The 23,154-nt window shown below is 49.7% G+C and overlaps 1 protein-coding gene across 6 annotated transcripts in view; it reads right to left on the bottom strand.

The window, feature by feature from the left end:
- Positions 1–3,938: 3,938 nt before the first annotated feature.
- Positions 3,939–23,154, bottom strand: part of LOC123764383 (uncharacterized) — a 37,045-nt gene continuing 17,829 nt past the window's right edge. For 5 of the 6 annotated variants that reach the window (XM_045752105.2, XM_045752106.2, XM_045752104.2 and 2 more), the window contains 4 exons: positions 21,788–22,156; positions 17,620–17,787; positions 9,906–10,031; positions 3,939–7,113 (listed from right to left, as the gene is read on the bottom strand). In XM_045752105.2, coding sequence (XP_045608061.2) covers positions 6,838–7,113; positions 9,906–10,031; positions 17,620–17,787; positions 21,788–22,156 — 939 coding nt within the window. In that variant the 3' untranslated portion in view covers positions 3,939–6,837. The remainder of the gene's footprint in view (positions 7,114–9,905; positions 10,032–17,619; positions 17,788–21,787; positions 22,157–23,154) is intronic. The other variant, XM_045752108.2, reaches the window with a different exon arrangement.

Here is a 23,154-nt window from a genome sequence, read left to right as displayed (position 1 = left end):
CGAAAAACCCGAAGAGGAAGCCGGTGACGCAGCAACCGACGCAAGTCCCCCGGGGGTCGAACTCTGCGATCGCGAGAGAGGCGGAAGGGGGAACCCCGAAGGAACCAGAACAGCCGTCGAAGCCAAACCCGACCCGGCGGGTAGACCACCATCGCGAAGTTCAGGCTCCCGCACAGCCCCTCGAGCAACCGCCGGGTGACCCGAGGGCCCTCCAGAAACAGACGAAGGCGGGACCGCAGCCGCAGGAGAGACTCCGGAGGGAGAGACAAGGAGGCGGTCCGAGAGTCCCACACGAGACCCAGCCAAGTCCGAACCTGAGAGGGAACCAGATGGGACTTCCTCCAGTTCACCAAGAACCCGAACCCGGCGAGCTGGGAAAGAACCAAATCCCTGGCTAGCAAGCAAGCTGACTGGCTGGGAGCCCAAACCAGCCAGTCGTCGAGGTAGGCCAACACCCGAACACCTAGGAGACGCAAACGAGCCACCACAACCCGTGTAAGGCGTGTGAACACGCGAGGTGCCAGGTTCAACCCGAACGGGAGACAACGAATGCGGTAACTCAGACGCCCCACTACAAAACCGAGCCAGTCCCTGAACCGCGGATGAATCGGGACATGCCAATAAGCGTCCCGGAGGTCCAGGGACACCATCCAAGCACCCGGCTCCAAGAGGAGCCGAACCTGAGACAGCGTAGTCATCCGAAAGGAGGGGCAATGAACCCAGGGGTTCAGACGGGACAAGTCCAGAATGAACCGCAGGTCCGCGCAGTCCCGTTTCGGAACCGGAAACAGACGGGAAACCCATCTGAGGGACGACGTCGTTTCGACGACGCCCAAGCGTACCCACTCCAAGACGACTCGACAGAGCGCAGGGGAAGAAGCCTGCCCCGCCAGCCCCGACCCCCCAAAGGGGGGAGGGGCCACCCAACGCCACCGCAGGCCGCGAGACACGAAAGGCCCACGAATCGTGGGACCAGGCGCGGGCGAACAGCGCAAGCCGCCCCCCCATCGCCCCGTCAAAGGGGCAAACCGCGAAAGGGCCGGCGACCCTTACGAGACCCAGAACCCCGCACAGCGCGAACACCGCGCCGACCAGACGAGGGAGGGTCCGCAGGAGGAGCCAACCCCAAACCTGACACCAGAGGCCTACCACGACGAGAGGAACCCCGAGCCCTGGCACGACCTTTCCGGGAAGACCCACCCCGGGACCCCCGGAAAACCAACAAGTCCGACATCGGACGACAAGCCGCCGACGCAGCCTGAATAAACTGCGCCACGGCCGACTCCCCAAACAGGAGAGGACAAAAAGGTGAAGAACGCCTAAGAGCCAGAGCCCAAGCAGATTCCACGGAGGAACCCAGCACCGCCTGCCGACACGCGAGACGGGAAGCATAGAACAGGGAAACCGCATCCCGCAAAATCGGCGTGAACAGCTTCAACAAGGCAGCCGACGAACGCGCAGCCGAGGACAAGGTGCCGGACCCCGGGACGGACCCAAGCGTCCCCACATCCTCCACGAGCCAATCCGAAGACAGCTCCAGGAGGGAAAAGAACCGCAAGGCCGAACACAAAAGGCCCCGAGCGCGCAAGTCCTCCGCCACGAGCGCCGCCGAAAGGGAGGGAACCTGCACATGGAGCTGAATAACGCCCACATCGCGGGGAAGGGCAAGGGCAAACAAGCACTCATTCAGGTACTCAAGTTCACCCCCCAGGAAAACCTGAAGCACCGTGGAAGCTTCCCGCCACTCCAGCGTGCGGGAACGACAGAAGGAATGCCAGGAATCCAGACCAAACAAGGGGCAGTCTGCTAGCCAGGATGACTCCGGAACCTCGTAACGGAGCCAGAAAGGGAACGAAGTCCCAAACCTGAACGTGGACGGATCCATTTCCGAGGCATAATCCGGGTCACGCAGGAGGTAAGCTGCAAAGGCCGCTCGCACCACACCAGGTTGGATGCGATAAGCCGAAAACCTCCGGAAGGACGGAACCGACGTACCCGGGGGAACACGGAACCGTACCTGGGGAGGGGCCGACACCAAATCCAACTCGTACGCAGAGGGGGGGAAAGAAAACCCCACTCCTTGTAACAATAAGCCCCGCTCAGTGGGAAGAAAAACCCAGGCGGGGTCCAGCGGGGCCCAAGGCCCCCAAGTCAGCCCCTCCCCAGCCTCGAGGTCCGTCACCACAGGACCCGAGGCCGAGTCCTCTCCCCAAGCCCCGACCCCACAAGACAAGGACGGAGCAGCCGGAAAAGCTGGAGGAAGGGGGGCCCACTGGTCAGACCCTGAAGCTTCGGCCGGGAGACAAGACTTGAATGCCTCTGCCGCCCCCCCGGAAGGGGCAACCCCCGAAGCTGCCCGAGTCTCGAGATCAAGTAACCCCTGCTCCGACCCCGAAACCCTCAGACGCTTCGGGGCCGGAAGCAGGGGCGGGGGACCAGAACGAACAGAAGGGGAAGGACGAGGAGGTGCGGACTGAACCAGGATCGAAGCGACCCCCACCCCCAAGTCCGGGTCTCGAAAAGCAAAGCGGGGCAGCCCCGGGGCATCCGGGGAAGCAACCAACCGAGCGCGTTGCAACAGACGAAACCTAGACTGCAACGCACGCGCCGCCTGTACCCGAATAGAATCATCAGAGGATTGGGTAAATTGAGTCACAAGCAAGCAGCAACACTCACAGGACTCAGGGTCGAAAGTATCACCGACCCAACAGGCAGCGTGGCAGAGGCAAAAACAATGAGGGTCACCCTGAGACAAGGGGACCGAGCAACCCTCAAACTCGCACACAGCGAGTGGGGACTCCGGGGTCACATCCATCGGACCCACGCGCCCCCTAGGGGATTCCCAGGGTCCTGAGCGTTTACTTTAAGAGGACTCGCGCTCAGGTAGTCCCAGGCAGGGTGCTGCAAACCGGCGCCCAAAACTACCAAGCAAACTTCTAAAGCTGAACCCCAGGGACGTGTACACTCACGGGGACCTAGCAGGGGGCGCCACCGAGGAGAACAGTGGAAGGGCAAAAACAAACTGAATAAAATGACAGAACCCCCCACCAGGCAAAAACAAAAAGAAAAACAAAACCCCGCAAGAGGACAGCGAACCCCAAGGAACAGAGCCGGCCGCGATGTCGGGAATTACAAGCTGAGCAGCACCCTGCGCCCCTAGCAGTGCAAACTGCCTCTTACCTGCCGGTAACAAGGGAGAACAGAACACCCAAGAGCCCAACAGGCGGCCGAAAAACCGAAAGGTAAAACGGACCAGCAGAGGCAGACCCCGAGGAGCCTGTGGAAGGTGGCCCCAAGCCCCAAGGGCAGTACTTATAGGGCACCTAGGGAAGGCAGCCCTAGGCGCATGCAGCCCGAGTACTGAAGATAACTCCTGGCTCTCGCACCCACAAAACTAACACCACACTCAAAGCACAGTGCAGTAGCGACACCGGAGCCAGAGCACACGACCATCGCCTATAGCATCAGCCTCAAGAACTGAGGTGTGGGTAGCCGGCGCGGGGGGTCTGGGGCTCCCCCTTCCCCCTCCCGGGGAGGGGGGAGCTGCGCAGACAGCGGCGCGGCAGTGTGACGTCACACTAATTTGCTTGTTTTCGGTTGGGGAGTTCTATCCACTAGTTCGGTATTAGGTACCAATTTTAACCAGAATAGGGGTTTGTTTTGGGGCGCTTACCTTTCTGGGTGCCTGTTCCGGTCGATGGCAGACATAGAATGCTTCCAACTACACGGGGGCTTCTATAGGCCATTGCTCCCCTTGCCTCTCTGAGGGGGCCCGGTTCTGGCCGTGGTCCCCGGTAGGCCTAAGAACTCCATACACATGACTGATGCCAAAGTCTGACATTAGCATATCAGCCTGGGATAGCTCCGGGGAGCCGACGGGGCTCCCCCCAGAAAGTGTATAATCTTTTCACGCTCCTAACATCAATTCTCGAGCTACGTTTTTCATTTTGGTATCAATGCGTTGGCAATAAAATTCTCTACAAGATCATATGCATAAAATGTCACCCAAGCATTTGGTATCCCACCACGAAGTAAATAAACACGAAGATGACTCGCCGTGACACCCAAACAGGAAGTAAATGTTCATACTCTTTCGTTTGTTGCCAGCCTCACAGTCATCCTACAGCGCTCATTTTGATATCACTGAACTCGCAATAAAATTCCCCACCCAGACATATGTCTATCAATGTCTAATTATGGTATCGGGTGACCCGCACGAGTGTGGGAACTGGGCGAAGCATTAGCCGTGATTTCAGCAGCGACGACACTGGTGTGATGCAGCGCTTTGAATGTTTATACTTATTTCACTGTCCTGACATTATGTCTGGAGCTACGTATTTCATTTTTATAGCAATGTGTTCGCAATAGAAAGTTCTATAAGAACAAGGGTAGAGTTGGCCAACACAGCGTCAAATAAATTTGCGGCGAATAAAATCTTACGCGTGTTTGTACCCGTGAGCGTCAAAAGTTTTTACTTTGCTCATGTTTTTCAAGTTTATACTTGTTTCACACCGTTTTTTTCTTTTGTATAGTGTTCGGAATAAAATTCCCTACACAGACATATGCATATCAAATACAATTCCTTGGAATTCACAGCTGTAGAGATGACGGAAAACACACAACCGGAACCCGCTCTTGACACTCCAACTCACACCCGCAACACCCACAAAAAAAGTTTCTCTTGTTTCGTGTATACTTACTTTAGTTTTCGTGCTACAGTTCTCATTTAGGTATCAAAATATTCCTAAGAAAATAGACTACAATACTGAAACAATCTAAGACAATCATGTGTACTTACCAAAGCAAAGACGATTGTAGTAAAATAAGTTGAGCATTTTATCTCCACTCCACCTCCTTCAGGTACTGATTCCTGAAGTTGCTCAACAGATGTTCCTAGGTGGAGTGAAGCTGGTGCGGGTGGTTATTTCTTGTCCACCCAATACACCCTTTTCCTGTGATAAGTGGTGTAACAAGGTATGACGCAAAGTGGAACATCGCATGTCTTGCACGCTATACCAGTTTCCTTCCTGATACCAGACTTTGCACACACTTCACACCTGCGACGTTTGGGGATTTTTACCAGCTCATGTTTCAATTTATAGTTCAGGCGAGTCTGCTATAACAACACGTCGCTGTTGTCTCTGGGTTGGCAATAAACTACTGTCTGAATCGTCGCTCTCACTATTGTTTTCAAACACTAATGTGGAATATGAATTATCTTCATCAGATTCAGCTTCAGCACTAGATGTAGACGTGAAGAGAGGGCGCCTCACACCCGACGGGCCAGGTGTTGACGGGTCAGCAGCAGGATACACAGGACCAGTGTCATCATTTATGTCTGGAGCATGAACTAGATGTGGAGATGGTGTAGTTGTTGCAGGCCACTCTGCCTTGTCAAATTTCAATAAAGACCAAATAGCAACTTCATGGAACTGGAGCAGAGTTAGTTTCCTTCGATCATCTGTGTTGGCCTTGTACAATGCATAAGCATTTTGCAATGCCATTTGCAAGAAATAAAATGTTATTTTCTTGGTCCACTTGTGACATTTCCTGGCGAAATGGTAATACTTTACCATTTGATCAAAGTGGTCAACACCCTTCATGAACTTATTGTAGTCAACAATTGCCTGTGGTTTGTTCACCACAACCTGCTGTAGTCTTACTGTTCCATCTGCCCTGCGAACTCGTTTTCTTTTCTGAACTTTCTTTGTGTCTGCATTGTGTAGGTTGGTAATCATAGAGACAACTTGCTTGTCGCCCGCAACTCGCCCCCTCCTCCTCCTCCTCAGTTTGGCTTTCAGTCTCATCCTCTGTTGAGTCATCCCCAAGGGGTCTACGGCCCCCAATTTCAAATTCTTCTTCTACATCCTCACCTTCTGCATCACTTCGTTCATTTTCAGCTTGATCAAAGGCATCCAAGACATTGGGAATCTTGGTGGGAGTGAGCCTCATACCAGCAAACCTCCTATAGATGGCGGTAATCCTGTCTTTTCCACTTGATTCTGAGGCTCCTGTAGCCGAAACACCGCTTGGGCCTGGTGCTGGATCCATTATTGATGAATTTAGTGGGTTATAAACACACACAAACGGGTAATAATCCTTGAAAACGTGCGAGTTTGGCGGCCGAGGGGAGAGAGATCCGATCACGTGACGGATCACTGGGTCACGGCCTGTCACACGACCCAGTAGGCTGACGTGACTTGCGGCCTACCCGAGAGAACGCGAATTTCATGGCGCGGAGTTTGAAACAAACCCCAAGTAAATCGGATTTAAACTGGATTTTTTACAAATATTTTAAACCGCACCGTAAATTTACGTCGTGATCCGACAAGCGGTTAGGGAAAACGCCCGTAATTCCAAGTCGAAAATCCAGGAAAGTGTTAAATTAATAACAATGTGATGTCTCCCTATAAACAATTGTTAAAATGTAGACAAAATCAAGTGTCTTTAGAACCCATTTAAATTTGTGGGTATGGGGAGTGTAAAGTGATAATAGGAACCTTCTACTTATCTTCACTCATAACTATTGCAAATGTTTAAAACAATAAGCAATGGAGTATTCAAGATATTGCACACAACAGACTGAATTAACATTCGAACTGAATGCTTAGTACTGTATAATGTTTTTCTAAAAGTAACACCTAAATAACTTGGTTTTCTGAGCTAACCAAGAAGCTTCACATCACCACAAAGCACACAAATATTAATTTTACTCTCAGCATGCCAAGAACAGCAAATAGGTCTAAAAAACATATTAATTACTCTTTGATAACACAGCCTGCTAATCATTATATTTAGCATAAAAGTATGAATATATAATTCACATTCAGTAGTGTCTCAAGCAAAAGCCTGAGATGAACGCCCCTGCTCTTCATCAATACTAAGAGCTTGACAACTCTGTCCTTCATCAGTACTGAGAACCTGATGCATGCAGCTCTGTTCTTTATCACTATGAACCTGAGAGAGACTACCTTGTTCCTCATCACAGTGCGTGTATGTATTCCTAGGCTCGGCTTCTGTCATTAGGTTAGTATTCTCATCTCTTCCAGTCACTTGAGCAAGTGCTGCCAAGAATTCATTCTGTACACTGTAGTCCATCAGCATTCGAGCAGTCTGTGCAGTAGGGAAGACTCATTTAGAGAAAATTGTAGAAATGTAAAATTTAGGTACTTGTGCATTATTCCTTTTATTAAACTGGGATTCCAAAAAAATATACATACTAAGTTCCTGTGCATACTAAATTTTCATTAACAATCAGGTTATGAACAAAAACCAATGGTCCTGTCTTATGAAAGATGAAATGAAAGAGAACGAAATGATAATGGCTATTATAAGGTTGTTTAAAACCACTAAATCTCATTAAAGTTCTCCAAATCTCTCTTATCATCTGCACTTCACAATGACATTGCTTTGATGGCATTGGCAGTCCAAATATGTTAATTTCTAGTCAACACCACATGGCCTAGCTGTTACCCAATAAGAGTTAAATGCCTGGAGATTTAATATGCTTCAAATCCCTATGCAATAAAACCAAAATAAACCAGTTTATTGTGCCAGTCCATCCAAGATTTGTTGTCAATGTAGATTACAAATAATACCCGACTTATAATGACCAAATATAGCCATACTACTACTGAAATCATGACATGAGCTGGCATCAAGAAAGGTAGGGGCTCTCCCAAGAGGTGCCCTTTTTACCTTTACTGGAGCTGTCATTTGCAAACCCAGGATGCCTTCTGCGGCTTTGCCGTTGCCATTGGCCATACCATGTGAATGCTGCTTTTGGTATCTAGCATTCTCTATGGTTTGCGAGTTGGTGGCAGTTTTTGGTTACCCTTTTGGCACCTTTACTGTATATCCCTTGGGTATCTACGCTCTGGCTCATCTTTGCACTCTTGTAGTTACTTGTCTCCTCCAGTGTAGGTCGATTTGATTTTTTCTTGTATGGCTTTTCTGAGGGTAGCCCCATTGGCTCCCTGGAGCTATCAGGCTGGTGTGTGTTATATTAGTCTGGGGCATCAGTTAATTGGAGTTCAGCCTACTGGGAACCACAAGCCAGAACTTGGCACCCCCCTCAGAGAGGCAAAGGGAGTGATGGCCTATAGAAACCCCCATATAGTTGGAAGCATTCCATATCTGCCATCGACCGGGGTTGGCTCCCAGAAAGGTAGGCATAACAAAACAGACCTCACAAGGTAAGAAAAACCAAAGACCAAACAGAGAAGCAGAACTCCTCCCCCCCCTGCCCGCCACCTAAAGGAACAAGCAAATGTTACAATCCACCACCATGCCGCTTGTCCACGCAGCTCACTCAGGACCCCTTGCGCCTGCTACACAATCACTCCAGTTTGGAGGCTGAGCATCAAAACCCATGCGAAAATACCGCCGATCAGGAGGGAGGGAACCTCCTGGGGGCTCACCCAGAAAATGGCATTTCATTACATTCAACGCTGGATTTCTGAGGGAAGCCCCTTTGGTTTCCTGGCGTTACCTAACCAAAGATAAGGAAAAGAGGGGCTTACCTAGGAGGTGGTCGTCATTTGCGCCTCAACTCGAAGTTGAAACAGCTGGCTGTAACCTACGGCCCAAAGCTACACATGGATGACTAGGCCCAGGAATTTTGACGAGATAAAGTGTGGCTAGGACACCGTTTGACCTCCAAAATGACTGGGTAGTTCCAGTAGCTGGATGTGCTGTGACTGGTGGTGGGCAGTTGCTACTAGAAGATGAATCACCTAAGAATTGGGTGGATAGTTTTGGGGGTTTTATTTACCTTGCTGTTGTCTCTCTTGTCTTGCTCTACCTTTCTGGTGTTTATCAGAGTGATTTCATATTCTCACATTCACTGCGCCTCTATAGAGGGGGGCCACAAGGTGCTGGCCTCTGCTTTCTGGTGGTTTACAATGACTTGCAAGGGCTTGGTGTAATTTGAGTTGGGTGGAGCTATCCAGAGTGCTAACAACAGGGAGCCTCACTAGAAAACTTCCCCAAATTGAGGAGGGTTCCAAAATTATTTAACTCCAACACATGTGACTCCTGTGGTGCACACACAAAAAAACTAAATTAATTTTCTTTTGAATATAGTATTGTTAAAATGCATTCCCTGATCACAGGGGAAAAAAAAATGTTCCTAGTCACTTTAGCTATGGTGGAGTGAGGAAATATCACAATGACATCAATGATTCACAATCGCTGGTCACTAAATCCTGCACGAGTCATTTTTCACATTCTGCAAAAATCACGGCTGCGTTCTGTCTGACTTGCTTTGGGAACATTGTCATCAAGATCAGGTTTACTGATATCTAAACCTTGTACATGATCTTTTTGACTCAGGGTCTTCTATGTCAGTATCAAATATAAATAATTGTGGATACTTATTTATTTAGTAATTATGAAGTGATGCTGTATCACACAAGCTACATGATGGTGCTGTGAGCTGCAGGAACATGCACTACCCTTGGTTGCTGTGTTAGTACTGAGGCTCTCACACCCAGGATAGGTGCTCATGATTTTTTCAAAGAAGGCATCTGATTACTGGAGACTCGAAGGAGTTTTAAATCTTACACTAGACCTAATAACAACCCTGGGTGTTGTGCTCACCACCAATGAAACAATTCTTGTTCACAAAAGGTTAAAGTAGCCTGGATTTCTGACCATGTTGCATAAAACAAACATAAATCAAACGATTCTTCACGGCAGGGGATCGTATTCCAGGGACCATAGGATTAAGAACTTGCCCGAAACGCTACGCGTACTAGTGGCTGTACAAGAATGTAACAACTCTTGTATATATCTCAAAAAAAAAAAAAAAAAAAAAAAAAAAAAAAAAAAAAAAAAAAAAAAAAAAAAATTACATTTGTATTAGTACAATAAACACACATGCCATACCATACAAGATTACTAACCTGGAAAATTACAAACAAGATGTTTATAATGCCAGACGCAACATGCACTGCAGGATATAAATAGCAGAAAGCTCCAATGGAACCAGTTAACAAGATAATGTCTTCTGGGATGATTTGCAAAACTTTCTGAAACAAAGAAAAGAAACGGCACTTACATACCACATCATTGCTGAAAGTTTTTACGATTATGCTCAAAAACTGATTTCCCAACCAAATCCGACCAATCACATTAGCATAATTGATGAGTGTACCCTAATCCATCCCAGGGTCAGTACATATCATATGAAATACTTTTGAAAACTAAGTGTAGCCACAAAAACACACCTTTCTGATGGATTCCTCGGTAGCTTCCTGATCTACCTACCTCAATACCCATTAAACCTTCAATGCCACACTGGAATCTTATCAATTCACAATCACCTACTAGAAACTAGAAGCAGAATCTGGTTCACTCTGTACAGGAAAGAGGAGTATGGCAATCCAGGATCACCACAGTTACCAAGAAAAAACCAGCGTTGAATGTAATGAAACGCCATTTTCTGGGTGAGACCCGGAGGCTCCCCGGAGCTTTACCGGCTGATATGCTAATGTCAGACTTTGGCATCAGTCATGTGTATGGAGTTCTAGGGCCTACCGGGGACCACGAGCCAGAACCTGGCCCCCTCAGAGAGGCAAGGGGAGCAATGGCCTATAGAAACCCCCGTGTGGTTGGAAGCATTCTATGTCTGCCATCGACCGGGTCAAGCATCCAGAAAGGTAAGCATTCCAAAACAAACCCCTATTCTGGTGAAAATTGCTACCTAAGCCGAACTAGTGAATAGAACTCTTCAACAGAAAACACGGAAACTAGTATGACGTCATTCGTCACCGCGCCGCTGTCTGCGCAGCTCCCCCCTCCCCGGGAGGGGGAACGGGGAGCCCCAGACCTCCCACGCCGGCTATCCACCCATCAGTTCTGAGGCTGGATGTCAAAACACGCGAAAAACGCCGACCGGAGGGAGGGAGGGTTGCCGGGGAGCCTCCGGGTCTCACCCAGAAAATGGCGTTTCATTACATTCAACGCTGGTTTTCTGGGGGGAGCCCCGTCGGCTCCCCGGAGCTAACTACCCACAGAGGAAGGTCAAAGGGACAAAACCGGGAGGCGGACACCACGCACCCCCCAAGGAGGCGAGACAACCGGCAGCAAACGCCAACCCAAGGCGCCACAGCCCCGAAAATCCCGGGAACAACACGAGAACCACGAGCAGCAAGGCCCCTGCACGAACACCAAAAATCCATGCCCGAAAGACTGCAAGGCCACGTCGCCCAGACGGCAGCGAGAGCAGCGAAGCCACGAACGCCACAGGCATGAGGGAAGAACACAGGCAGCTTAGCCGCAAGAACACGGCTGACCACCCGGGACACCATCACCCGCGAACCGGGAAGAACAGAACCGGATCAACGCAAAAACGCGCTCCGGACCCAAACGCCGTGGCACGCAAACAACAGCAGAGGGCCGCCACTGAACACAAAAACGACACCCCCCCGGCCCGACCAACAAAGCACCAACAAACCCTGGACCCCTCCAGAATGCAGCAGCCCCACCCCGCGCCAGAAAAGATGGAGACTGCTGCCATCAAACAACCAAAACGCGAAAACCGAAGGAGCAAGAAAACACAGCGAACCGACCCCCAGAGGCAAAGGCCCAAAGGAAAGAGCCGACGAAAAAACACACCGGAACCGAAGGGGCACTACCAACCGAGGAGAAGACAGAGCACGCTGACCAGAGACCAGGATGGTGCAAGCGGCGCACGAACAGGCCGGAGGTGAAATGACGCACAAGACAGCTGACTAACGGTGCAGAAGCAACACCAAGACCGAAAGCAAGCTGAAGCGGCTCCGCCTGCGCCGCACGAAAAGAGGCGACAGTATGTGGCAAGACGACGGCCCCCAACCCCCACTAGAAAACCAAGCCGAGAGTAAACCAAGCCAACAAGAAGGACCCACCGAAGAAGGGACAGGAAAAGGAAGGACCGCCAAAATACCCCATACTGCCGCCAAGAAAGCACGCAGGTGGGACACCTACCACGAAGCCACCCGACCACCAACCGGAGGCGAGACCACGAGGCAGAACATAAGCAGCCCCGACAAGGCCCCCCCGAGCCCAGGAAAAAGGCGGAGCCGCGAGAAGATCTCGGGCGCGACCACCGAAACCCAGGCGGCACAAGGAGATGGAACGTCTGCCGAACAGAAAAACTCCGAAGCATGCAAGCCCGCCAGGAGTTCAGAAACGACGGGTCCGACGCGAAACATCGCAAGAACCCCCCCAAAAAAATAAAACAACAACAACCGGCAGGGCAAGCTAGGAAAACCAAAGAAGGCGGAAGGGTCGCTGCCAGAACAGGACCCGAACCAAGGGGCACGAACAACTGCAACAGACCGAGACAAAGAAGCACATCACAGGACACAGGCTGACCAACGCCTAAGAACACACGCAGAACATTCCTGCTGCAGAAGAGGCAGGAAGAAAGAGCAGAAGCACAAAAAAAAAAACAGGAGAACAACCAGGGGTGGACAATCAGGCAGGGACAAAAACCCCACGCAATCCCCAGGCACAAAACGGCAGCAAAGCGCCACTCCACAACCGGACACAGGAACAAGGACACGCCACCGTGAAACACTGTACCAATGCTCACGTGCAGCAGCAGCAGCAACAGGCACCACTGCAACATGCAACATGTAAATAACAACTCCCCTCTGCAAAGGCAGAGAACGGAGCAGGCAGACCCCAGACAGGGCCAACGGAGACACGACAAAACCCTGCAGGCCCAGAAAACTGCACCAGGCGACCGACGGCGGAGAAACCCCGCTCGATACCTGCTGGATGAGGTACTGGGAGCTCTTTTACACCTCAAGCCCGGCCCAAGGTCAGGCCAGACCGGCCAGAGGATGGCCCACCAGGCAGCTGCTAGGAGCAGTCCACCGGCCCACAGACCCCCACAACCAGGACGGGCCGGAACTGCCATACGAAAACAGGCCAGTGCGCCCAGGAAGTCCACGGACGAACCAGCAAGAAGGCTTATGCTCGCAAGTAGGTCGTGTAACAAGCACAGACCACTGATGGTAATACAGTGTTCCCCAAAAGTGCCAATAGCACCACTGCACTCCACTGGTACTATCCCGCAAGTTCTACCAGATAGGCGGGACCCAAGAGCCAGAGCTCAAATCCTGCAAGCACAGCCAGGAGCCTCACCAGGTGAGTACAGAACCAACCCTACAACCCCCACACCTCACAACATTAAAAAAGGAGGGTCCCCTGAACGACTCCAGCATGGGTTGGACATGCACATGAGGGGGACAGGAAGGGGTGATAAAGGGACAGTCACTGGTGTGCGAACGGTCTCAGTCGTACAAAATTATACCTAAATAAAGACAGGTATATGAACACCGCCGCATCCAGCGCCCGGCCAAAAGACGCCAGACCGCAGAAACTCACCTGGCGAATGGTGGCTCGAACTTGACACGACTCAACCGTGCCCAGAAGAACTTGGGAGCACCGCCAGGTGAAGACGCCAGAGCCGGACCCGCAGGAGAACAGGGAGAGGCGAAGGAGGCGGTCCACACCCATGACACAGAAAACCGCGGCGTCCTCCCCACAACTGGGAACCAGGACACCCCTGGCGCAAAGGGGCACATACCGCAGCCAGGGAGAAGAACGAGAGGCGAAGCACTGTAGCAAAAAAGGGCGCAAAACCCCAGCACTGAACCATCGCCCAGACCAAAACAAACTCCACGGCGCATGCGCATAACACGCTGGCCGAACCGCACACCCTCCCTGCGGGAAGGCGCCAGCCAGGACTATTGCACGAGAAAAAGGGCCAAAAGAGGAAGCAGAAACAATAAAACCGGCCAAAGAAGCAAAGAGCCCAAAAAAAGGGAACCCAAACGGGCGACAAGGAGCCCAAACGGGTGACAAGTAGCCCAAACGGGCGACAAGTAGCCCAAACGGCCGACAAGTAGCCCAACAGGGCGACAAGTAGCCCAACAGGGCGACAAGTACTAGGAGCCGACAGACGTTCCAATAATGCGGGAAGTAGCGAAAAACCTTCCCGTACCCTCGAGAACACAGAAGCCAACACTAGTCCCGAAGGCACACGAAGGCGCAGGCGCACCCGAGATCAAAAGTCACGCAGAACCCCATCGAACGGGGAAACATGACAAAAACACCGTCCCAAAAAGCGGGGGAGGAAACATCCACCCACAGGACGGAACCAACCGACTCAAAGGCCAAGGAACCGAGCCCGGGGAGGGGCCGACGTCCAACAGCACGTACGGCGAGTGGGGAGGAAAGACCCCACTCCGCGTAACCACAAGCCCCGCCGAGAGGGGGATAAAACCCCCCACGGGGTCTAACGGGGCCAAGGCCCCCCCCAAGTCAGCCCCTCCCCAGCCCCGGGAACCTACACGACAGGCCCCGGGGCCGAGCCGTTCCCCCAAAGCCCCGGCCGTACCAGAAAACCGGGGCAGCCGTGAAAACACTAAGGAAGGGAGCCCACTGGCAGACTCATACAACACGGCTGGAGGAACAGGCCCAAATGCCCCCGTCACTACCCCGGAAGGGGAATTCCCCGAGACTGCCCGAGTCTCAACACCACCAAACACCCCGCCCTGAACCTACAGACGGTAAGGAACCGGATACAGGCAGGAAGGGTGAACCAGGGGAAAGACAAGGGGGCGTGGATGGAACCGAAGCAACCAACACCCCCAAGTCCCAAAACGAAATACAACGGGGCAGCCCCGGGGCTCCCGGGGAGGAAACCACGAGAACGTTGCCACCACCAAGGCTCAAGTGCAACGCCCCTGCTGCCCGCACCCGCTTTGTTAGCACAACTGGGTAACCGAGCCACAACGAGCAACCAAACTCGCAGGACACCGGGTCGAAGGTGTCACCGACCCCACAGGCAGCAGACGGAGGCAAAACAGAGAGTCACCCAGAGACAAAAGGTGAGAGCAACCCTCAAACTCGCTGGAAGCGAGGGGGGGGCTCTGGGGTCACATCCATCGGACCCGCGCGCCCCCAGGGGTTTCCCAGGGTCCCGAGCGTTTACTTTAAGAGGACTCGCGCTCAGGTAATCCCAGGCAGGGTACTGCTAACCGGCACCCAAGCTACCAAACAACTTTCTAAGAGCTGAACCCCCGGGACGTGTACACTCACGGGGACCTAGCAGGGGGTACCACCAGAAATACTCAGAACACAAGGGACACAAGGGGCAAGAACGAAGGCAGACCCCCCCACCAGGTATATAAACAAAAGAAAAAGAAAACCCCGCAAGAGGACAGCGTACCCAAGCGGAACAGAGCCGGCCGCTATGATTGGTAAAGACAAGCTGCACAGTACCCCGCGCCCCACCAGTGCAAACACTGCCCCTTACTCTAAGGCGAACAAGGGAGACAGAACACCCGAGCACACAAAGAGCGGCCGAAAACCAAGCGGTAAACGGCCAAGCAGGGGCAGGACCCAAAGAACTTGTGGAAGGTGGCCCCAAGCCCCAAGGGCAGTACTTACAGGGCACCTAGGGAAGGGAACCCTAGGCGCATGCAGCCCGAGTACTGAAGAAACACACCCGGCTCACGCACCACCTAGAAAACAGACACCACACTCTAGGTACAGTGCTGAAACAACCACTGGAGCCGGAGCACATAACCATTGCCTATAGCATCAGCCGAAGAACTGATGGGTGGATAGCCGGCGTGGGAGGTCTGGGGCTCCCCGTTCCCCCTCCCGGGGAGGGGGGAGCTGCGCAGACAGCGGCGCGGTGACGAATGACGTCATACTAGTTTCCGTGTTTTCTGTTGAAGAGTTCTATTCACTAGTTCGGCTTAGGTAGCAATTTTCACCAGAATAGGGGTTTGTTTTGGAATGCTTACCTTTCTGGATGCTTGACCCGGTCGATGGCAGACATAGAATGCTTCCAACCACACGGGGGTTTCTATAGGCCATTGCTCCCCTTGCCTCTCTGAGGGGGCCAGGTTCTGGCTCGTGGTCCCCGGTAGGCCCTAGAACTCCATACACATGACTGATGCCAAAGTCTGACATTAGCATATCAGCCGGTAAAGCTCCGGGGAGCCGACGGGGCTCCCCCCAGAAAAGCCACCAGAAAGGTTGAAAACACCAAAACTAACAACTGCATATGTATCACATTTGCAATGCAGGCTCTATGTAAACAATCATTATCCAAGCTAGGCCACTGGTTTGTAACTCCTGATCACCAAATGGCATCCCCAATCACCAGGGAATCATTGACACCACTCCTATTATTCACACACCACCCCAACACATTACCTTTGAACTCTCAGGAAAGGGGGGCAAGGACAGGATGGGGAGCTACCAAGGTACCCACATGAAACAGATGTTTAATTACATTTAATGCTGGTTTTTTGTGAGGGCCCCTTCAGGAGCTCCCAAGAGTTATCTCAGCATGGAAAACGTTGAAAGAAATCAGGAAGACTGATTGTGAAGGGGTGAAGGAGTTTAATTCACACAGGTGGATTCATGTGTGGGTCAGCTGACTTAACACCTCACAAGTGCAACATTATCTAGGAACACTGACCAAGCACCCTATTTGAGCATCAAAAACCCCAAGTCCAAATGCAAGATAGTGACATTTTACCAAAAAAAAAAAAAAAAAAAAGCACACAGAGCCTCAACATGCAAACATCATAAGCCTAGGGGAACACACCCAGTTAGCTCATCAACTGAACCACATCCTAGACCACTTGAGACAACTGAACCCTGGAATGAGACCATGGACACAAGGCTAACAGTGTATCTACCAGATACACCGTGAACCAGATACAAATGAACAGATACAGATGAACAGTGGCCACAGGATAAAGTGTGATTGGCCAGGAGAAATCAAGCATCAATTACCAAAAGACCTCCTCCAGAAAGCTGAAATCTCATTCTTCACCAGAAAAACCAGAGGAAGTTGAATGGACTGAAAAGAACAGGAAAACCTATTTACAAAGAAGAGTACAAAGTTCTCTAACCTGACAATCAAACAAGAATTACTAAAAATTCTGCCTTGCAGAACACATTAAGAAAAGACTGAGAAACTAAAAAAAAAATAGCAATAGCAATCTTTCTTTGTTTCAAATGTGTCCCATTTGTTTTGTATTTTTCATTTATTTCTCAATGATGGAGCAGCCTACCCGACAAACACTGAACGAACCTTTATGGCATTTGTCCGTTTTTCAAATTGTTTCAACTTTTTTTATTTAAGAAACATGGAACAGCCTACCTGCCGACCATCGAACGAACCTTTTTGAAATTTGTTGTTTTTCAAAATTCTTCATTTTTTTTTATAAGAAACATGGAGCAGCCTACCTGACAAACACCAAACGAACCTTTTTGACATTTGTTCTTTCTTTAAAAAAGTTCATTTCATTTTTCTACAAAAAGTCAATGATTTGCAACATCCCAGCATCAATAGCATCTTTATACAAAGAAAAATAATTTATTTGCATCGTCAGAGGTGTCCGAGAATGTGCGAGAAGCAGCCCCCGACCCCACCATTTGGGGTTAACGTTATTCAAACAAGCGGTCGCCTAACGAGACGAATTGTCGGCGATCGGGGTGTTTGTTACCCAAAATGGTTGCCATTTGAGGCAGTCATCACTCGAGGTTCTACTGTATATATTTTATAAAACATAATAGTCTCCCTTGCATACTTACCCACAAAACTGGAACATTATCTAACTGATGATAAGCCAGTTCTGTCACTGCTGCTGGCATGGAGCGAAAGAAGACTACAGCATCCCCACACAACATCAAAATGCTTGGCCAGTAATAATTTCCAACAAATCCACTGCTGATAAGTATTATTGCCAGAAGAGACACAACCTGAGGACAAAGTAAATTACAAGTACATCAGTATAAATACACCTTAGGGGAGACATGATAACCACCTACAAAATTCTCAGGGGAATTGACAGGGTGGACAAAGACAAACTCTTCAGCACGGGTGGGACACGAACAAGGGGACACAGGTGGAAACTTAGTACCCAGATGAGCCACAGAGACGTTAGAAAGAATTTTTTCAGTGTCAGAGTAGTTAATAAATGGAATGCATTAGGAAGTGATGTGGTGGAGGCTGACTCCATACACAGTTTCAAATGTAGATATGATAGAGCCCAGTAGGCTCAGGAATCTGTACACCAGTTGATTGACAGTTGAGAGGCGGGACCAAAGAGCCAAAGCTCAACCCCCGCAAGCACAATTAGGTGAGTACAATTAAGTGAGTACCTTATTGTAGATTATTAATATAATAAATGCTCAATATTAAAAGGGGAAGTATTCCTGAATTCCTGAACACTCCACTTCTTATCAGACTGAGCTATATATTACTAATCACCTTATGGAAAAATGAGTGTGTTCTATAACCAAGGATTTGTTACATAAGACTCAACATAAATGAGTTCACTTGAAATAATGAACTAGAGATGTTGTTCTAGGAATAGTGCACTCCAATATGTAAACATTTCAGGATCTGTGACTATGATTGGCTTCCGGTTTTGCATAAAACTGCATGTACTCAAAATTATAATTAAATATTAGAAATTGTTAGGTCATAACAATGCATCTCACAGCCTCAGGGCTTAGAATGATAACATTAGAGTAGTAACACTTAATAATCATTATATTGAACAAATCACAAGTTCTGTTTTGTCCACAAAATAAATCTGTGTTAATCAGTTGCTCCAGAAGTGATTACTGATTAGTAACACTTAAATAAAGAAATCCAAGGCTAATTTGCAATGATGGAAAATCACTTGTTGACAATGGTTCACTAAAATCAATGCAACATGGGTTTGTTGAAAATAGATCCTGCCTTACTAACCTGCTCACATTTATGGAAATGGTAACCGGCTATTTAGACAAAGGACTTCAAGTAGATATAGTTTACATGGACTTTGCTAAAGCTTTTGACAAGGTACCACATGAAAGACTGGCAAGGAGATTACAGGCACATGGAATAAATGGGAGAATACTGTAATGGATAAAAGACCCTGAAACATCCTAATACTAAGTTATTATAATAGAGGTTAATAGCTTAACTTCTATTATAATAGGTTACGATTAGGATATTTTAGGGTCTTTTATGTTAATGGTGCATGGATAGTTCATGATTCTCAGGTAAGTTGATAAAAGTATAGGCACAAGGAGCTCTCAATACAGTTCACATGAGACAAATGATCGGTTAATGTCTCACACACTTAATTCAGCTACCGACTTCCCATCAAATGGTTTAAATATAAGGAATTTTTTTGTATAGTTCATACACCTGAACCATATTAGGTTTGATAGCATTCCACTTCCTACCTTTATGGCAGGGATCCTTAAGCCACTATACCATAAAACTAGGCAAACAATTTAAAATCCATTCCCAACAAGGAGTGTTAAACTGGGGGAAAATACCCTCAAGTCCAGCAGAATTACAGGACTAGTTGCTAAAGGATCTTCTAGGAGGGGAAAAGATTCTTAAACCTGTTCACCCACTGCAAAACCTTGGGAAGAAAGCTTCCATAGAGAACTGGATTAACCTCCTCTTCCCTACATCTCCAATAACCATGTGAGCCCAACTAGGGAGATTGGGTTTATTTGGACATGTGTAGCCCCCCAAAAAAAGTTTCCTGCAAGGAGTGCCAGACCAACCAGGCTGTGGTGAGTATGTGGGCCTGCGGGCCGCTCCAAGCAACAGCCTAGTGGACCAAACTATCACAAGTCAAGCCTGGCCTCGGGTCGGGCTTGGGGAGTAGAAGAACTCCCAGAACCCCATCAAGCAGGTAGGAACCTTTAGGTACACTTCTAAATAAAAGTACTGTATGCAGGGACTATACAAGTCACCATGCAGAATAAACATGTGGGTGGCATAAACCATAATTAACAGTTTGAGTTGAGGAGTGATTGTAACACTGGTTACAATCACCCCATTGCTTAAAACAATTTTGTCACTTTTGTTACTCATTGTTGCAGACTCATACGATTCCTAAACTTACCTGTGTTCTGCTGCTCCTTTTTTGGGTTCACAATTTTTTCTACTCCCTGGTTCCCCTCCTGTGCACTACATTCCTTGGTTCCCCCTCCTGTGCACCACACTCCCTGGTTCCCCTCCTGTGCACTACACTCCCTGGTTCCTCCTGTGCACCACACTCCCTGGTTCCCCCTCCTGTGCACTACACTCCTTGGTTCCCCCTCCTGTGCACCACACTCCCTGGTTCCCCCTCCTGTGCACTACACTCCCTGGTTCCCCCTCCTGTGCACTACACTCCCTGGTTCCCCCTCCTGTGCACTACACTCCCTGGTTCCCCTCCTGTGCACTACACTCCTTGGTTCCCCTCCTGTGCACCACACTCCCTGGTTCCCCCTCCTGTGCACTACACTCCCTGGTTCCCCTCCTGTGCACTACACTCCCTGGTTCCCCCTCCTGTGCACTACACTCCCTGGTTCCCCTCCTGTGCACTACACTCCCTGGTTCCCCTCCTGTGCACTACACTCCCTGGTTCCCCTCCTGTGCACTACACTCCCTGGTTCCCCTCCTGTGCACTACACTCCCTGGTTCCCCCTCCTGTGCACTACACTCCCTGGTTCCCCCTCCTGTGCACCACACTCCCTGGTTCCCCCTCCTGTGCACTACACTCCTTGGTTCCCCTCCTGTGCACCACACTCCCTGGTTCCCCCTCCTGTGCACTACACTCCCTGGTTCCCCTCCTGTGCACTACACTCCCTGGTTCCCCCTCCTGTGCACTACACTCCCTGGTTCCCCTCCTGTGCACTACACTCCCTGGTTCCCCTCCTGTGCACTACACTCCCTGGTTCCCCTCCTGTGCACTACACTCCCTGGTTCCCCCTCCTGTGCACTACACTCCCTGGTTCCCCCTCCTGTGCACCACACTCCTTGGTTCCCCCTCCTGTGCACTACACTCCTTGGTTCCCCTCCTGTGCACTACACTCCCTGGTTCCCCCTCCTGTGCACTACACTCCTTGGTTCCCCTCCTGTGCACTACACTCCCTGGTTCCCCCTCCTGTGCACTACACTCCCTGGTTCCCCCTCCTGTGCACTACACTCCTTGGTTCCCCTCCTGTGCACTACACTTCCTGGTTCCTCCTCCTGTGCACTACACTCCCTGGTTCCCCCTCCTGTGCACTACACTCCCTGGTTCCCCCTCCTGTGCACTACACTCCTTGGTTCCCCTCCTGTGCACTACACTTCCTGGTTCCTCCTCCTGTGCACCACACTCCCTGGTTCCCCCTCCTGTGCACTACACTCCCTGGTTCCCCCTCCTGTGCACCACACTCCCTGGTTCCCTCTCCTGTGCACCACACTCCCTGGTTCCCCCTCCTGTGCACTACACTCCCTGGTTCCCCCTCCTGTGCACCACACTCCCTGGTTCCCTCTCCTGTGCACCACACTCCCTGGTTCCCCCCTCCTGTGCACTACACTCCCTGGCTCCCCTCCTGTGCACCACACTCCCTGGTTCCCCTCCTGTGCACTGCATTAGTCATTCCTGGTGTAAGCCTTTTCTTAACTATCTTTCATTGTGTATGAAAACAAAGAGTTTTCTTGGCTTAATTTTTATTTTTGTATTCATTTCACTTATCTCTTTCACTTCACTTTAATACATTTCCTGAGTACTTTATTCCCATCCGCAACTAAAATTGATTGACTGCTTCATCTGTGTTATATACAATTGCAATGTTTTGTTGACAATGAGCTGTGTATGGTAGAATATTAATCCTCTACAGTACAACTTACTATATACTTCAAGGTCTCGAGTGTCTGCTTACATGCAACTATTGTGAAAACTAACAATAAGAAATTAATGTTCTACTCCATACTTACTAAAGAGATGATATTCCAACATAATGTATTACTTTCTTGAAATTCGTTTCTTAGGGTTACGGCAGCACTTGACACTGCAGCTGATGATGATGATAAGGCTTCCCTAATGTTGAATCCCTCTACAGAGAACTCAATTGATGAGAGACGGTCAGCAAATGTCTTGATAAAGCGTGGAGGTGATCTCACACCACTGGGAAAAGCCAAGCAGGCAATGGCATGTAAGAAGCTCAGAATGCTTGATGCGCAGGAAAAGATCATCACTAATTGAGTAATTCTGACAGGACCAATGACAGCTCTCACAAATACAGGAGATGTAACAATGGCAAGTGCTGCATAACAAATGGCTGATATTAAGGCAGTACAGGCCATCTGAAAGAAGAATACAAAAGTATATAACATATTATTTAAATGACGAACAAATCAGATACTTTAAAAACCAGCATTGAATGTAATGAAATGCCAATTTTTAGGCGAGCTGCTGTGACTCCAAGAATTACTATACTGATATAGTGCCAGATTACACGATGCCATTAATTGTTGAATTCTTATTTGGCCTACGGGAACCATGTGTCAGAGCCTGGCCCCCTCGGAGAGGCACAGGGAGCAGTGGCATGGTGTGAAAAACTTCATGTAAATTTATTCATGTCTGCCACCACTGAGGCAAGGCACCCAGAAAGGCAGCAAAACAAAACAGGCCATTGCTTGGTTAGAAACAAGACCACAGCCTCAAAACAGCCAAAACAACTCCCCAGTAATGTAAACAAAGGATAAACAATTTGTGAAACTTGTGCGAGCTAGTTTGTCCCATCTCCACCCTCATTTTGGGGGAGGAGGGAGAAAAATCGTGTCAGCTGGCTGCTTCATCGCCAGTTCTTATTTTGATGAAAACCAACCCCGACACCCTGGGAAAGGGAGGGTGTTAGGGAGCCACTGGGGCTTGCCCAGAAAGTGTTGTTTCATTACATTCAATGCTGGTTTTCTGGGAAAAGACCCTTGTGGCTCCCTGAGGCTAAGTATTCATGGAGAAAGAAGAAAACCAGCACATACCAAGGAGGAACCACAGCAGATATTAGACAAAGAAGCAATTTACAGCCACGAAACATGATCCCAAGGCCACACAAGGCCACTGAGAACCAGGAATGTTCACAAGATATCTGGCTGCCAAGACCCTGTTTGATCAGCAAAATCCTTGTACCCAAATCTCAGCCCAAGACACATTAGCAAAGATTACTGAACATCATACTTACAAACATCATGGGCACAAGGGTAGACTGCAGGCTGGCTCGAGTTATGTTACTGCAGATGACCTGAGAAACACAAGCCCTGGAACAGGGAACCAGGAAAATCAGATAAATCCACAAGGAGGC

Source organism: Procambarus clarkii, chromosome 82, assembly GCF_040958095.1.
Source record: "Procambarus clarkii isolate CNS0578487 chromosome 82, FALCON_Pclarkii_2.0, whole genome shotgun sequence".
Lineage (NCBI taxonomy): Eukaryota > Metazoa > Arthropoda > Malacostraca > Decapoda > Cambaridae > Procambarus > Procambarus clarkii.
The sequence above is the reverse complement of the archived record's forward strand: the minus strand, read 5'-3'. Positions and strand labels throughout refer to the sequence as shown.